The sequence below is a fragment of the Elgaria multicarinata genome, chromosome 5, assembly GCF_023053635.1.
Source record: "Elgaria multicarinata webbii isolate HBS135686 ecotype San Diego chromosome 5, rElgMul1.1.pri, whole genome shotgun sequence".
Lineage (NCBI taxonomy): Eukaryota > Metazoa > Chordata > Lepidosauria > Squamata > Anguidae > Elgaria > Elgaria multicarinata.
This window is the reverse complement of record NC_086175.1, coordinates 1,655,852-1,673,253: the sequence shown is the minus strand read 5'-3', so window position 1 is coordinate 1,673,253 and position 17,402 is coordinate 1,655,852. Positions and strand designations below refer to the sequence as shown.

The window sequence follows — 17,402 nt, the reverse complement described above, 5'->3', positions numbered from 1 at the left end:
GGGTGGGATAGCTAATACCCTGGAAGACAGAAACAAACTTCAAAGTGATCTTGATAGGCTGGAGTGCTGGGCTGAAAACAACAGAATGAAATTAAAAGGGATAAATGCCAAGTTCTATATTTAGGAAATAGAAACCAAAGGCACAGTTACAAGATGGGGGACACTTGGCTCAGCAATACTACAAACGAGAAAGATCTTGGAATTGTTGTAGATCACAAGCTGAATATGAGCCAACAGTGCGATATGGCTGCAAGAAAGGCCAATGCTATTTTGGGCTGCATTAATAGAAGTATAGCTTCCAAATCACATGAGGTACTGGTTCCTCTCTATTCGGCCCTGGTTAGGCCTCATCTAGAGTATTGTGTCCAGTTCTGGGCTCCACAATTCAAGAAGGACGTGGACAAGCTGGAGCGTGTTCAGAAGAGGGCAACCAGGATGATCAGAGGTCTAGAAACAAAGCCCTATGAAGAGAGACTGAAAGAACTGGGCATGTTTAGCCTGGAGAAGAGAAGATTGAGGGGAGACATGATAGCACTCTTCAAATACTTAAAAGGTTGTCACACAGAGGAGGGCCAGGATCTCTTCTCGATCCTCCCAGAGTGCAGGACACGGAATAACGGGCTCAAGTTAAAGGAAGCCAGATTCCGGCTGGACATCAGGAAAAACTTCCTACCTGTTAGAGCAGTGCGACGGTGGAATCAGTTACCTAGGGAGGTTGTGGGCTCTCCCACACTGGAGGCATTCAAGAGGCAGCTAGACAAGCATCTGTCAGGGATGCTTTAGGGTAGATTCCTGCATTGAGCAGGGGGTTGGACTCGATGGCCTTGTAGGCCCCTTCCAACTCTGCTATTCTATGATTCTATTATTCTATGGTTAAAACTTTAAAAATTCCCCAAAAATCAGGGCATGCTCGGATTTCCTTCAAAATGAGCATGATTAGGGATCAATGTGGAAGCTGTGACGGTGCCCAGTTGCAGGTCTGTATCTTGAAAAATGACGGAGATAACTGTATTTCTGTAAATGGGGGGATTTTTTAAATATTCCCCAAAATTCAGGGCATGCTCGGATTTCCTTCAAAATGTGCATGAATAAGGATCTATTTGAAAGCTCTTATGGTGGCCATTTTGATGTTTCTAACTTGAAAACTAAAAAAGTTATAGGTGTTTGACATTTTCAATGCAAGTCTATGGGGGGGGGAAACACGGAGCTCCGATCCGGAGACCCGCTGCGGAACAGAGCGGAGGCGGATTGGGTGAAATTGGAGCAGACCGGATCTGAAAGTTGCGGATCAGGATCCAGAGTGGATCGGGGGGTCCGTGCACAGCCCTATTTTAAAGCTGGCTTTAGGTCTGATGTGGGGCTATGGTTTGAGTCTCAATCCCATGGAGACATCTGGGCCATGCTCTTTTCCAAGAACCTAAGAACCTTGGCCTTTTCTGAATTCACCAGCTGTCTCTTTTTTCTCCCTGGTCTTTAGCATCAGAAAAGAAAAACAAGATAAGTTACTGGAGTGGAAGCTTGTCTTCAGCCGTGAAACTGACACCCAGCAAGAACTTAAAGCAGATCGGATGCAAAGCTCAGGTAACTTTCATCTTCAGATCACTTGCACAAATCTCCTGCTTTTTTGCAAAGCATTCCCTAACAGAAATAAAGGCCAGAAGGCCTTAGCAACTAAAGCAAAAGGGTGTGGAATTCTATGCTGAAAATCCTGAATTACATAGCCACAGTTTCATTTACTTTGTAACAGAGTGTGTGTGGTTTTGTTGTTATTGCTTTAAAATGCAAATTCTTTCATTTACTTTGCAACTGGATGTGGGGGGGGCATTTTGTGTTTGTAGGAATTTGTAATTTTAGTATTTTTTGTGTTCGATGATGATTGATGAAGGATGGGCTGGGAACTGTGCAGAATGAAAAGTCCTTTGACCTTTGCTAACATGAAGAGGCCAAATATATTTGTTTTCCACATAACATATCAGCCTTTTTCTCCACAAAGCAAAGTTGGGGATTAGGCTAACAAATTGACTTCTAGCTCCTTTTGTTGGATGTTGGTTGAGCAACTCCCTTCCAGGTGTGCTCAGGAGTCCATGATACCATTCAGTGTTGGCACCAACTATTTGCCTTGGGGTCTGTTTAATTATTTCTTAAAATTAATTTTGATTATTACAGCTGATTACACCTCACTGAGCAAAGTAATTGATATTTGGTAATGCATCCCAAGGAACGTTTTGTAGAACATGCTTTTTGCTGTTGAAGGTTAAAGACTGTTATTGCTTTTTCTCTAAATATGCTCACATCATTAGTTCTTGCAGTAGAAAAGGTTGCCATCTGGAAAAGGCAGCATAGAGACATTATTCAGGCACAAGTGCATGAAATTGGTGTTCCTGCATCTTCTGTCTCTCTTCACTGACAGGAAGAGGTTCATAATTAAAAGAGGAGCTTGATTTCAGGGAAACATTACTCATTTTGTGTTATCTTTTATCATGTCAGTGCCTGACAGCTACAAATCTGATAAATTGGTTTGTTTTTTTAATAGTTTGACATCCCACCAAGACTCCAATTCTTTGCCTCTCCCCCTATTCCAGGCAGTTCCGTTTTTGTGTGCTTTGCAGGCAGGCCTCCTCTGCAGTGGACAAAGTTACTCATAGAATCATAGAATAGCAGAGTTGGAAGGGGCCTACAAGGCCATCGAGTCCAACCCCCTGCTCAATGCAGGAATCCACCCTAAAGCATCCCTGACAGATGGTGGTCCAGCTGCCTCTTGAATGCCTCTAGTGTGGGAGTGCCCACAACCTCCCTAGGTAACTGATTCCACCGTCGCACTGCTCTAACAGTTAGGAAGTTTTTCCTGATGTCCAACCGGAATCTGGCTTCCTTTAACTTGAGCCCGTTATTCTGTGTCCTGCACTCTGGGAGGATCGAGAAGAGATCCTGGCCCTCCTCTGTGTGACAACCTTTTAAGTATTTGAAGAGTGCTATCATGTCTCCCCTCAATCTTCTCTTCTCCAGGCTAAACATGCCCAGTTCTTTCAGTCTCTCTTCATAGGGCTTTGTTTCTAGACCTCTGATCATCCTGGTTGCCCTCTTCTGAACACGCTCCAGCTTGTCCGCGTCCTTCTTGAATTGTGGAGCCCAGAACTGGACACAATACTCTAGATGAGGCCTAACCAGGGCCGAATAGAGAGGAACCAGTACCTCATGTGATTTGGAAGCTATACTTCTATTAATGCAGCCCAAAATAGCATTGGCCTTTCTTGCAGCCATATCGCACTGTTGGCTCATATTCAGCTTGTGATCTACAACAATTCCAAGATCTTTCTCGTTTGTAGTATTGCTGAGCCAAGTGTCCCCCATCTTGTAACTGTGCATTTGGTTTCTATTCCCTAAATGTAGAACTTGGCATTTATCCCTATTAAATTTCATTCTGTTGTCTTCAGCCTAGCACTCCAGCCTATCAAGATCACTTTGAAGTTTGTTTCTGTCTTCCAGGGTTTAGCTATCCCACCCAATTTGGTGTCACCTGCAAATTTGATCAGCGTTCCCTGCACCTCCTTGTCCAAATCATTAATAAAAATGTTGAAGAGCACTGGGCCCAGGACTGAGCCCTGCGGCACCCCACTCGTTGCCTCTCCCCAGTTTGAGAAGGTTCCATTGATAAGTACTCTTTGAGTCCGATTCTGTAGCCAGCTGTGGATCCACCTAATAGTTGTTCCATCTAGCCCACTTTTAGCTAGTTTGTTAATCAGAATGTCATGTGGTACTTTGTCAAAAGCTTTGCTGAAGTCAAGATATATGACATCCACAGCATTCCCACAGTCCACAAGGGAGGTTATCCTCTCAAAAAATGAGATCAAATTAGTCTGACAGGATTTGTTCCTGACAAATCCATGTTGGCTTCTAGTAATCACTGCATTGATTTCAAGGGGTTTACAGATTGACTTCTTTATAATCTGCTCCAGAATTTTCCCAGGGATGGATGTCAGACTGACTGGTCTGTAGTTCCCAGGTTCCTCCTTTTTGCCCTTTTTGAAGATAGGGACAACGTTAGCCCTCCTCCAGTCGTCCGGCACCTCACCCGTCTTCCATGATTTTGCAAAGATAATAGACAAAGGTTCTGAGAGTTCTTCTGCTAGCTCCTTCATTACTCTTGGATGCAGTTCATCGGGCCCTGGAGATTTAAACTCATTCAAGGAAATTAGGTGTTCTTTGACCATTTGTTTATCAATCTCAAACTGCAATCCTGCCCCCTCAACTTCTGCTTCACTTTTTCCAGGGGGGTCATAGACCCGCTTTTGGGAGAAGACCGAGGCAAAGTAGGAATTGAGCACTTCAGCCTTTCCTTTGTTGTCTGTTATCAATTTGCCATCCTCATTAAGCAGCTGAACCACCATTTCTTTCCTCTGTCTTTTACTACTCACATATCTGAAGAAAGCCTTTTTATTGCTTTTAGCATCCCTCGCTAATCTCAGCTCATTCACAGCTTTAGCCTTCCTGACGCCATTTCGGCACTTCTGCGCCACCTGTCTGTACTCTTCTTTTCTGAAGACATCATTTCTGAAATTTCCAAATCTACAAATTAGTGCAACCTTATTCTCTCTGCTTGGTGCTATACAGCGTGGCCTGAAGGCAGGAGGTTTTTTATGTGCAGAAGACTAGCCCAGGTGGTTGGGCCAGGAGGTACCGTTCACTTCCTCCCTAAGGCCAGTTTTTCTCTTGCCTCTGCAGTGTTTGGAAGTAAGTTGTTGGCTGGGTCTGCCCCTTAGAACATACCTAAAGGAAGACAAAACAAAGAAGAAGTGAAGAAGGCAGCAGCCTGAACAGGAAAGAGGTGCTTTACCTCAAGCTGTTCCTGAGCCACTTCAGGGTTGGTGTCACACACTCTCTTTGGCTTCTCCACATATACCATTTCAGGCCTAGAAAGAGTCATGGGGTTGGCCTTCCTGCCTTCCTGCCATCCCCTTCTCCCTTCATGGGACACACTGGTCTCTGGAATTGGGACTTGGCTAGAGTGATTGAAACAGTGCTTCAGAACTACGATGTCAGGGGTGTTTGAGAACTGCTTTTGCTTCCTAGTGGAGCAAGTATTTGTGTCCCTGCTTTTCTACAATGGGCAGCTCCTTCCCCCTTTGCTTCCCCCTTTGCTCTTGAGTCTATGTTCTGACTTCCTGTGTCAGGAAAAGGGGCGCCCCCTTCTCCTTCACTGCTTCATTGTCCAGGCCTAAAAGAACATGGGGTGCTTCCAGATGAGGCTTTTATAGTGTGATTGTCTGCTTTGTTCATGACATTTTACAACAGATCCAGGTATCCTTGTCTTCATTTTGTAACCATTTATGTCCCAGCACTTCTTTCGTCCTTTTTCTTACCAGAAAAAAAAACTGTTTAAAAGAAAAAGATGGAATAGCTGCACAATTTGTTTTGATGGTTAGCGCTCTGTCTGGAACCATGCCTATTTAGTGTAAGTTACTGTGAAAAGGCAAAGTTTACTCATTTTTTGTTGGCCCGAATTGTGGGCTGTTTGTCTGAGAAAAAGCAGACACCAGACCAAAATGGAAAATGAAAAAGAAAGAAACCAGCAGAACTATCTGAGATTCCTCCCCAGTATAGTAAAGACTTAAGCCTTTAATATTCATTTTGGGGATGAATATTAGCTCCTTAGCTGTTCTTGCCTTGGCTGAGCTCCGGGATCCCCCTGGTGGACTTGGGAAATTGCCTCCCATAAAATGCTGTTGATTCCTGCATAATCACACACATATAATACTAGTTTTAGTATGTGTTATGGACCCTAAGAAAATAGCTTTATTCTCACACATTCAACTTTTGTCTCTTGGGCTCAACATTCCTGCTCTGAGAAAATAGCTGTGCAATGTTGCCTACTATCCCTGAAGCATCTTTTTCAGTCTCAAGGTATTCAGATGCATCTTTCACCCTTCCAATTAAATCTTAATCAACGCAGCTGAGTCTCAATCATACAGATGCTCAAAACCTTCCTTCTGTGGTAGCCACAGTTCAAATTATTTAAGTACAGAATTCCTCTGTTGGAACCAACCAGTGTATGATAGAGAGCCTTGGTACACGAATGCAGTGGCTCTGAGTTTTTGGTCTGAATATCTGTGTTTCAAACTACGTTCTTGTGACTAAACTCTGTATCTATGTTCTGAGAGCCTTCTGTCTGTCATACATTCCTTCCAAGCTGACTGGTTGATTAGACGGTATTTAACCTCTGTGAATGGAATCTCCATGAATGAGCTCATGATTGGATGGTCTTTGGCATTCCACCCCTTTTTGACACCTTCGATGCAAAGACCAGCAACCTTTCTCTAGGATGAGGAATCTCTAGGCAGGATGCATCTATGTCTCTACCCAGTCCTGGCTGAGGGAGCGTTGGCATGCCTTCCCACCATTTCCACTTAACTTAGATCCAAATATAATGAGCAGCCATCATCCTACTGGCCCTTTGCCAGTCTTATCAGACCAGACTGGAACACTGCTAAATCATACAGTCCACCTAGCCCTCCTCAACTAAGCCCCTTCCTCTACCCCAAGCTGGATCTCTCACCATGGAGATTAAGAGAACAAGGCTAAGAGACTTAGGATATTCATAGAATCATAGAATAGCAGAGTTGGAAGGGGCCTACAAGGCCATCAAGTCCAACTCCCTACTCAGTGCAGGAATCCACCCTAAAGCATCCCTGACAGATGGTAGTCCAGCTGCCACTTGAAGGCCTCTAGTGTGGGAGAGCCCACAACCTCCCTAGGTAACTGATTCCATTGTCGTACTGCTCTAACAGTCAGGAAGTTTTTCCTGATGTCCAGCTGGAATCTGGCTTCCTTTAACATGAGCCCTTTATTCTGTGTCCTGCACTCTGGGAGGATCAAGAAGAGATCCTGGCCCTCCTCTGTGTGACAACCTTTTAAGTATTTGAAGAGTGCTATCATGTCTCCCCTCAATCTTCTCTTCTCCAGGCTAAACATGCCCAGTTCTTTCAGTCTCTCTTCATAGGGCTTTGTTTCCAGAGCCCTGATCATCCTGGTTGCCCTCCTCTGAACACGCTCCAGCTTGTCTGCATCCTTCTTGAAGTGTGGAGCCCAGAACTGGACACAATACTCTAGATGAGGCCTAACCAGGGCCGAATAGAGAGGAACCAGTACCTCACGTGATTTGGAAGCTATACTTCTATTAATGCAGCTCAAAATAGCATTTGCCTTTCTTGCAGCCATATCGCACTGTTGGCTCATATTCAGCTTGCAGTCTACAATAATTCCAAGATCCTTCTCGTTTGTAGTATTGCTGAGCCAAGTATCCCCCATCTTGTAACTGTGCATTTGGTTTCTATTTCCTAAATGTAGAACTTGGCATTTATCCCTATTAAATTTCATTCTGTTGTTTTCAGCCCAGCACTCCAGCCTATCAAGATCACTTTGAAGTTTGTTTCTGTCTTCCAGGGTATTAGCTATCCCACCCAATTTGGTGTCATCTGCAAATTTGATAAGCGTTCCCTGCACCTCCTTCTAGAATATTTACAGTCTTCTGGAACCCCAAAGGAACTCTATCAATAGGGTGTACCAGATCACTTGGACTCTTTTTTTTCCTGCGGTCCCAGGGCAAATTTCTCTATCTCATTACTCTCAGTTGCTACTATTTTCTAGTTCCTCCAGGAGGGTCTTGGATGAGGTCTGAAGCCTTAATCCCTCTGCAGGCAGGGAGTGGCTTTGAGTTCAATTTTATCCATTAGGGCTGAATTCCATTTTGTTGAAGCTCTTGGGGGCCAAATTCAACTGACTGGGGGGAGGGGGAGGGGATACTTGGTTATTTTAGCTTAAAGCTCTTGCTTCCAATAATGAAGCCTTAGGAGAGATATGCCAACCTTTTAGAACAGGGAAAAAACATCATACAAAATCTGGGAAACTACCAGATGATTGGTGGTTGGGGAAAAGGGAGTGAGTCTGAGGGAAGTAGGCACAGCCTTCCAGGGGACTCCAAAGGCCAGATTGTGATTCCCAAAGAGCCAGATTGGGCATGAGGGTCTAAACCATTATTATTATTTATTACATTTCTGTACCCTCCCCCCCAATAGCTGAAGCTCTCTGAGCAACTTACAAAGATTAAGCACATTAAAAACAATATGCAAAATTTAAAAGCATAAAAAAACCACAATGGACAGTATACACAGAGATAACGTACATTAAAAACAACTTTGAGCAATCAGGCAAACTGTAAAACAAATCTTGGATCTATTAAAACTTATTACATGCTGCTAAATGCCTGGGAAAAGAGAGGTCTTGACCTGACACCAAAAATATGGCAATGTTGGCACCAGGTGGGCCTCACTGGGGAGATCATTCCATAATTGGGGAGCCACCATTGAGAAGACAGTCTCCCTTGTTTCCATCTTCCAAGCCTCCCTTGGAGTAGGCATCCAGAGGAGGACCTTAGATGCTGAGATAACCCTCAGTTCATTTTGGGAGAGATGCTCTGTTAGGTATTGCAGTCCCGAGCCACATAAGGCCTATTAGGTTGAAACCAGTCCTGAACTGGGCTCAGAAACATACAGACAGCCAATGCAGGTGGGCCAGAGTAAGGCATTAGGGTCTCAACTGTGCATTAGACATAGTTTAATGGTGACAGCAAATGTTTGCCATTTTGATGATGCATAGCTTCCCACCTGGCAACTGAACTGGATACTTCATGTGTTAATAAAGTCCTTCTTTGAGCAATGGAGTTACATTTGCTTTTCTCATCACTGAGAAGGCTTGTCTAGTGGTCATCTCCTTTGCACAGAGGCAAAGGAGATGACCACTAGACCAACATTCTGAATTTTCTATTGATTGGATGATTCTTTGTCCCATCCTTTCTTTCTTTGTAAAGTTTATTCTACCTTCCTCTCGCCCAAAGTCCTCACATCCTAAATAAATGGAGAGCCAGAGGGCCAGCCCTACAATGAAGCAGCCACAGCAGGCAGTGCAGGATGAGAAGAGCAGCAAATTGTTCTGCCCTCCCTGCACAAAAGGCCTGCCGCTGCTTGGCCAGCCACTCTTTCCCACCTATCAACGCTGCTTCCCTTCCTAGCTGCCTACTTGCTTGGCCAGTCAGCCAAAGTGGCGGCTCCTCCTCCCTCCCTTGGCTGGCAGCTCCCACCTTCTGCCCCAGGCATGGGACTTCTAGCTGGGAGACTTGGCAAAAGATTGCAATACTTCTCACATTAGTTGAGCGGAGTCTAAAAACAAAACACACAAAAAAGTGTACCTAACTCTCAGCGTTCAACAGTGTTTACTCCAGTCTATCACCCACAAATAGGCTAATTATTCAAACATGCCCCAAAGTGCACAATGCTAAATACTATGGAGGATCACAGGCATATACATATATGTAGCCTAGTAAGATCTATATACCAGCGTTGTCTGCAGTTGCGGGGAGGGCAGTTTTACCCCATTTGAACTGCTGTATGGAAGGTGCAGGATCATGTTTATGGTGGAGAATGAGTAGATGTTGCCCAAGGTCCAACCTGGACTTCTCATTTGATTCTTGGGAGAGAGTTCTCCCAACAAGGAAAACCTCCATAAGGAGGCCTTTTCTGGCAGTCTCTGGCCATAGCTAGACCTAAGGTTTATCCCTGGATCGTCCAGGGTTCAAACCTGTTCATCTAGGCGACACACAGGGGATCCAGTGCTCAGGCAGGGGCGAACCCTAGATGATCCCATGATAAACCTTAGGTCTAGCTGTGGCCTCTGTTGGCCGTCTTGCTGAGTGGTCTGTGTTGCAGTCCCAGGGCCACACAGGCAAGATACCTACAGGTTGATCAGTTAAAAGACTGGTGGAGTGGTCAGATAGTAAAACTCTTACCTGTTGGTAAGTAAAGGAGATCCAGAGCTGTTTGATGGCAAACTGCTGTAGTTGCCAAGCCTTGCCTCAGGGAGACTCCTCCTATAAGAAAGGGTCTTATGCACCAGAGCAGGCACTTAACAGGGATGGGAGAGCTTAGCAAAGTTTAAGAGTCTATTCTAGAGCAACCCTGGCAGGACACATTGAATCCAATACATTAGACCATCCCAGCCCCTAAGGCAAGAGGGCTATGGATGCACCGCTACCATGGAAGAGCTAGTCTCAAGTGGAACAGGGGATATAGACAATGCTAATGATGGGAACAATTGAGCCATCCCTTAGCAGCTGCTATGACCCGTCATTATTAGTGCTGAAGCCAATCAGAAATACCCCCTTCTGCATAGATTTCTGAGCTATGAATAAAGTGGTGTAGTTCAATGCCTATGCCGTGCTAGTCAATCAGCTGGCAGAGTGTTATGCCACCCCTGGAGGAATCCTCTTCAGATGACAATCTGAAGCCTCCTGAGCCAGGGAACAAGTAACTTCAGGGCATCCTGGAGCTATCCAAGAAGGCCCTCAGGAGGGAGGCCTTCAGATCTTCCCCCTTGAAAAGTGGAATGCATTGCTTCTGAGTCAGAGAATGATGCTGAGCTGCCACCCAGACCCCAAGAATGCTGGCACCTGAAGGTATAGGTTAAGACCATGGCCAGGCAAAGGAGTGCCCACTTGCAAAAAAGGATTCCTTGTGACTAAAGGCCTCCTTGAAGGACTTTTGCCAGAGGGCCTGCAGTGAATTGCTGCTGAGCCCTGGGTGAGGCTCTGGAAACTATGGCTATATAAGATTTCAGCCAGAGCTTACTAGCTGCTGGAAACAAGGACTTACTTTCAGTTTCAGTGTCCTGTATCCATGACCTTGCCTTATGACTGAACTTGCATATACTGACTTCTGGACTCCTGCTTAACTCTGAATTTTAGACTATGTTTCTGTTTGCCTGCTGTTCCATGTTTGAACCTTGGCTGCACCTCAGTCCTCTCTTCTGAAAATAACCAACTTGCCTGGTAGTACTGTGTTTTGACTATTGCCTATATCCTGACTACATCTGCCTTAAACTGATCCCATACTGGACTGATACTTCTGTGCTTGATTATTTGCCTGTCTAATTGACTTGCCTGTTGGATTCACCCCTTTAGCTGTCAAACACAGACCCTTACCCAGCCAGAGCAGGACAGTGAGGCCTGGTAATTCATTATCTCGGATGTGATTGGTAAATCCTGCTGTAGGCCCAGGACAAAAAGCCCCCAAAGCAAAGGCTCTTTCATTTTGAGATGGTGCCACAACCACTTCCAGTCATTGGATGAACTAGTGATCATTGTCAATGGCCCACATCAAGGGTATTCTCACATATAGTTAGACCTGGAGCAATATAGAGAACATCTCTAATGGAAATTCCAAGCCATGAGAGACTCTGGTTGAATTCCATGAAAGAACAGCACTTATTTTTCAGAGTTAAAATACTTAGGCTATGTTGTGGAGGAGACCTCTTCCATCTCCATCAATTGAAAAATTACCAGGTACAGATGGTATCCATCTCAGAGTTCTTAAAGAACTCAGTTGTGAAATGAATGACCTTCTAACAAAAATATGTAGTCCCTAAGATCAGCCTCTACCAGAAGACTGGAGAAAGGCCAATGTAACTCTGCTGAGTAACACTGCTAAGACAGACAGAGAGCACTCCTAAGCACACTTGTTAAGTAATAAGCCCCATTGAGCTCAGTGAAACTTGCATCTGATTGAACATGCTTCGGATAGAAATTTAGTACACAGTTCTTTCCACACATTATATTTCAGTAGCCTCTGAAGGGAGCAGACTACACATGGCAAAGTTCCCTGTCGAGGCTTTCTCTTACTCCTATGTTTGGTCTGTTATTTCTATTCTTTCAAGAGCCAAATAAGTAAATACATAATTATATTTCTGTGCATCATTTGTGTAACATCTTTATCTTCATAATAAAAAGATAATTAACATCACTAATTATCTAATTAAGTTCATTAAGCCTTTACCAACAGTGCTCTATGAAGCTGACATTATGTTCTACTGTCGAGACAAGCACTTTGATTTCTTTGGAAGTAATTAAAATGTAAATTAGCATGCCATTGAATACACAAGGGAGGTTTTGAATCTGATATTCATTTCAAAAGTGCTCATGGCAAATCTTTTTTCCCTTCAGTAAAACCATACAATTTGCTATTAATTATATATATATATATATATATATATATATATATATATATAATTATTTCACCATTGCAGAACAAATGTTGTATTTGATAACTATTTCATGGTTAGAATGCTGTGATGTGGCAAAAGATAGAGCATTTCTTTAAAACTACTGAAATTGCATTTGATGGTAAATCTGGCTAAGTTTTGTGAGTACTGGAAAGAGCTTTCTGTTGTATTGCTAATGTATATGCTAATTTATGATGTTACTCTTCATAGATAGAGACAGCAAAAGCTTTTCATGAAATAGTACACAGACAGTTGGTGATATGACTTTGACTTTAAGGTTATTGTATCTTTAGGGACTCCTAAATCTAGTGTCTCCTAAGGCAACTGCACATGTCACTGCCAAGGAAGAGGGAAATTGGTTATCTCTGTGGTGGCTGCCTGGTCTGTGGGGTCTGAGTTCTAATGAAGTATCAGCATAACCAGCGTATATATTGACAATGTTGCATATTTGTCCAGAGATAGTTGCAAGGCTCACCGTCGATCTGCACTGCCATCTTCCCGTGTAGTGTGCACATATGGGTGATCTTTGATGCACCCTGGTGTAATCTACAAGAATAGCGTTCATAAATATGAGAAATGAAAGTTGCTGCCTCAAGGTATTATTGTTTGTCCTGGAAAGCTCCTTAATTTCATGTTAGTTTTTTTCTTTTTCTTTATGTTGTAAATATATTGACAATGCTTATATGGATGGATGCTGTGGATTTGGAAGCAACGGGGATGCAGTGCATGCTTCTGCCAGCCAGGTCACGAGCGAAGATCCATCTTGTTATAGGAAGAGGATTGTCATGGCAACTTGCTGTACGAAGAAGTAAAATGGTTAAGCCTAGGGATTTATGGACCTGCCTGAGCTGGCAGACGTGATCTCAGGCCAGATGTTGAGGACTAGTTGGCCTTTAGTCCTGGAAGACCTGAACATCCATCCCAAGGTTACTTTGGCAGCAATGGCTGAGGAATGGTTATCCCAGAGCATTATGGTGTCAACTCATACGTTAGGTCATTCACTGGATGTGATATTTTGAGCTAGAGAGGATGATAATGATGTGGGAGTGGGGTAAGAGCTTCATCCCACTTACCCGTTTCCCTTGAATTATCCCCATAACGTAAAACTGTTGTTGTTAGCTAAATGGCACCCCGGGTCGTGGCGCCCCTAAGATCCTTTGCATACCAGGAAAAGGGTTTAAAGGGGGGGGGGAATGTAAAAAAATCATAAAAAATCAACTGATAACCCAATCTGATTCAAATTTGGTATTGTCCGGGAAGGCCGCCAAATGGCTTGACAAAGACAAATGAGCACAGCTGGTATCTTAGCAACAGTGAGTTTATTGCAGTTACAGGCTTGGAAAGCAAGCCAGGGAAAAAAGGGGCTTGAAAAGTCAAGGCAAAAGGGAGACGGAGTGGAGCAAGATTCAGGCTTACAGAGGAGTCAATGTCCAGTCCGGGGTCCAGGGAGCGTGGCAAAGCGGAGGCACAGTGGTTCAGTCCAAGGTCAAGCACAGCCGACGGTCAGCAAGGTCCAAAGATACAGTCCAGGAGTCACGGGAGCAGGTACGGGCAAAACGTAGTCAAAAGCAGTCCAAGGTCGCAACAGGATTCCAGAAGTAGTCAGACGTGGTCACGGGGTCTGGGAGTCAAGGCTGGGTTCAGGAACTCGGTATCTGGAGCAAGGTGCGTGGTCAAGAGATCTAAGAGCCAAAGCTTCCGCCGAAGAACTCAGATAATCTCTGACAATTTGGCAGGGCTCCCGGCTGCTCTTTTATCCTCAGTCAGAGTGCTGAGTCAGAGTTTCGCAGCTGATCTCTGATTGCCTGGCATTTCTGTTGGAGACGGCTAGACCGGCGTCTGGTGGCCTTCTCTGCCCGTAACTGGCTGAAACCGGGCTTTTCCGTCTCTTCCTCAGATCCCTGCGGCTCCTCCAGAGTCTTTGCCGGCATCAGGCCCTCAGAGCTGGCAGAGGTTCCTGCTGGCCTTGGCTCCTCTCCCTGAGGCTCTGCCACAGCCTCTGCCAGTCTATTCTCATTACCTGAGCCAGGCCCCTCTGCACTGGGTCCAGCCTCTGCCAGCTCCCCCTCATCTCCCGACTCTATTTCCATGCAGGGCATGACACTACTCCCCCCTCCATTATCCCCTTCCCCCGAACCCCGAGGGCCCGGCTTCCGGGGATAACGGCGGTGGAAGTCGTGAACCAAGATGGGAGCGTGGACCTCTGAAGCTGGTTCCCATGATCGCTCCTCAGGACCATAGCCCACCCAGTCAATCAGATATTGTAGTCAACCATGGTACCTTCGAGAGTCCAACACCTGTGCCACCTCAAATTCCTCTTCCCCATCTATGAGTACTGGAGCAGGAGGAGGCCCTGTCCCCGAATCCAGTCGCACCCCCGTTGCTGGGACTAACAACGAGCGGTGGAAGACTGGGTGTATCTGTAATGTCCAAGGCAGCTGTAATCTGAATGCCACTGGGTTGACCTCTGCGGTTATTTGGTACGGCCCTATAAACCGAGCGTCCAGCTTCCGGCACGGGCGTTGCAGAGGCAGATTTCGGGTCGACAGCCAGACTCGGTCCACGACCTTTAAGGGAGGTCCCTCCTGTCGCTTCCGATCCGCCCCGGCCTTATATGCTTCTTTGGCCACCTCCAACTGCTCTTGAAGCAATGCCCGAGCTGCCTGCAATTCCCGCAACCACTGGTCTGCTGCAGGAACCGCCAAAGAAGGAACGACTGCTGGGAACCATCGAGGATGAAATCCCCTGTCGTGAAAAAAGGGGTCTGCTGGGTGGAGGTGTGGACCGAGTTGTTATACGCAAACTCCGCCAAGGGGAGCAACTCGGCACAGTCATCCTGCTGATAATTTGTGTAACATCATAGGTACTGCTCCAGCGTGCCGTTGGTTCGTTCAGTCTGCCCGTTTGTCTGGGGATGGTATGCTGACGACATGTGGGCCTTGATGTCTAACAGCTGGAGGAGACTTTTCCAAAATCGAACCGTGAACTGTACTCCACGATCTGAGACTATTCCCTCTGGGAGGCCATGGTATCGGAACACCTGACTTACGAAGAGCCTCGCCGTTTCCTTTGCCGTGGGCATCCCTACACATGGTACAAAATGGGCCATTTTTGAAAATAAGTCCACCACCACGAAGATGGTGGTATGGCCTGCAGACAAAGGAAGGTCCGTTATGAAGTCCATGGAGATCACTCGCCACGGTCCTGAAGGAGTTGCCAAGGGGTGCAGTAGCCCCGTCGGCCTCCCCCGCAAGTCCTTTGCTCGGTGACAGACTGGGCAACTTTGGACATAACGGGCCACATCCGCCCGGACCCGAGGCCACCAATTCTCGAGTCAACAAATGCAGAGTCTTGCACAACCCAAAGTGCCCGGCTGGCTTTGAATCGTGGCACAGGCGGAGCACCGAGTCCCGACAAGGCCCTCCTGGTACATAGAGACGGCCACGGTGATATAGAAGGCCGTCCCGCATGGCAAACGGAGTCGGCGGCTCGTCCCTGGCGTGTGCTGCCACCAAAGCGTCCCGCACCTGGAGGTCCCGAATTTGCTCAATCAACGGGGACCCTACTGGGGCAGCCACAAAATGTTCCGGACACAGAATTGTTGACCGCTTCTCTTCCCCAGGCTGTGTCGCATATTCCGGCTTCTGAGATAACGCATCCGCCTGTTGATTCTGGGAGCGTGGGATGTACTTCAGTTTAAAGTTAAACCGGACGAAGAACAGGGACCATCGCTTCTGGCGCGGTTTTCGTGTGGTCTGCAAGTATTCCAGATTACGATGGTCCATTCTCACCTCCACCGGGTGCGCCGCTCCCTCCAGCAAATGCCGCCATGCCTCAAAGGCTGCCTTAATGGCCAGCAGCTCCTTCTCCCAGATGGTGTAGTTGCGTTCTGGGGCCGTGAGCTGTCTGGAGTAAAAGGCACAAGGCGACAACCAAGATGCCTCCTTGTTTGGCTGCAACAGCACTGCTCCGATAGCGACGTCCGAGGTGTCCGTCTCCACTATGAAAGGGGTCCTAGGATTGGGATGCTGTAAAATCGGAGACGAGGTAAACTTAGCCTTTAGTTTTTCAAAGGCCTGCTGGGTGCTCATCGTCCACTGGAACGGGGCCTTTCCACGGAGCAACTGTGTGATAGGCTCAGCGAGGGTTGCAAAGTCGGGAATGAATCTCTGATAAAAATTTGCGAATCCTAAGAAGCGCTGAACCTCCTTCCTGTTCCTCGGGGGCTGCCATGACAACACCGCCTCCACCTTTGCTTGGTCCCTCTACCCCTTTTTCTGAGATCCGGTACCCCAAAAATTCCACCTCCTTCAAATCGAATTCGCATTTTTCTAATTTTGCATAGAGGTGGTGCTCTTGGAGTCTCCGAAGCACTGCCCTCACATGGACGTCGTGGATGGTCTGGTTCGGAGAATAGATAAAAAAAATCGTCCAGGTAAATTATCACAAACCGATCCAAGTAGTCCCGGAACACATCATTCACGAAGTGTTGAAAAACTCCTGGAGCATTGCACAAGCCGAACGGCATGACCGTATACTCGTACTGGCCATATCGGGTCATAAAGGCAGTCTTCCACTCATCCCCGGGTCGGATGCGCACCAAGTTATATGCTCCCCTTAAATCCAGCTTCGTAAAGACCCGAGCATGGCGAAGACGTTCCAATAGCTCCGGGATCAAGGGTAGCGGGTACCGGTTGCGGATGGTAATTCTGTTTAAGGCTCTGTAATCATTGCAGAGCCTGAGTTCACTAGTGTTCTTCTTCTTTACAAAGAGGACCGGGGCCCCTGCAGGCGACGTGGATGGACGGATGAAGCCCTTCCTCAGGTTAGACTCCAAAAAGTCTCTTAGGGCGGCCAGTTCCGGTTCTGACAAAGAATATAGGCGCCCCGCCGGTATAGGGGCTCCTGGGACTAAGTCTATGGCACAGTCATACGTTCGGTGTGGAGGCAGTCGCTCAGCCTCCTTTTTGTTGAAAACTCCCGCAAATTCCTGATATTTCGCGGGTAGCCTGCCAGCAGGTTCTTGGGGGGGTGTTTCTGGGGCGGCAGGGATTCGTTTGAGCCAGCAGTGCTCCTGGCGGTAGGGTGAGGCAAACAGCACTTCCCTCCGAGCCCATGAAATACAGGGGTCGTGCTGGGTCAGCCAGGGCATCCCAAGAACCAGCGGGAAGTGCGGGACAGCGGCCACGAAAAACTGGACCTGTTCTACATGGCCCTGAATCTCCATAGTCAGCACCTCTGTCTGTTGGGTCACGGGGCCTGACTTTAGGAGCCGTCCATCAATGGTCTCCACCGGC

General features: G+C 46.5%; 1 protein-coding gene across 1 annotated transcript in view; it reads left to right on the top strand.

Annotated features, from left to right (window-relative positions):
* The window catches only part of WDFY4 (WDFY family member 4), a 213,579-nt gene extending 199,267 nt beyond the window's left edge, over window positions 1-14,312 (top strand). The window contains exons 35-37 of the mRNA XM_063127391.1: window positions 1,478-1,581; window positions 11,834-11,945; window positions 14,200-14,312. Of these exons, the coding sequence (XP_062983461.1) occupies window positions 1,478-1,581; window positions 11,834-11,945; window positions 14,200-14,312 (329 nt within the window). The remainder of the gene's footprint in view (window positions 1-1,477; window positions 1,582-11,833; window positions 11,946-14,199) is intronic.
* The last annotated feature ends 3,090 nt before the right edge of the window (window positions 14,313-17,402 follow it).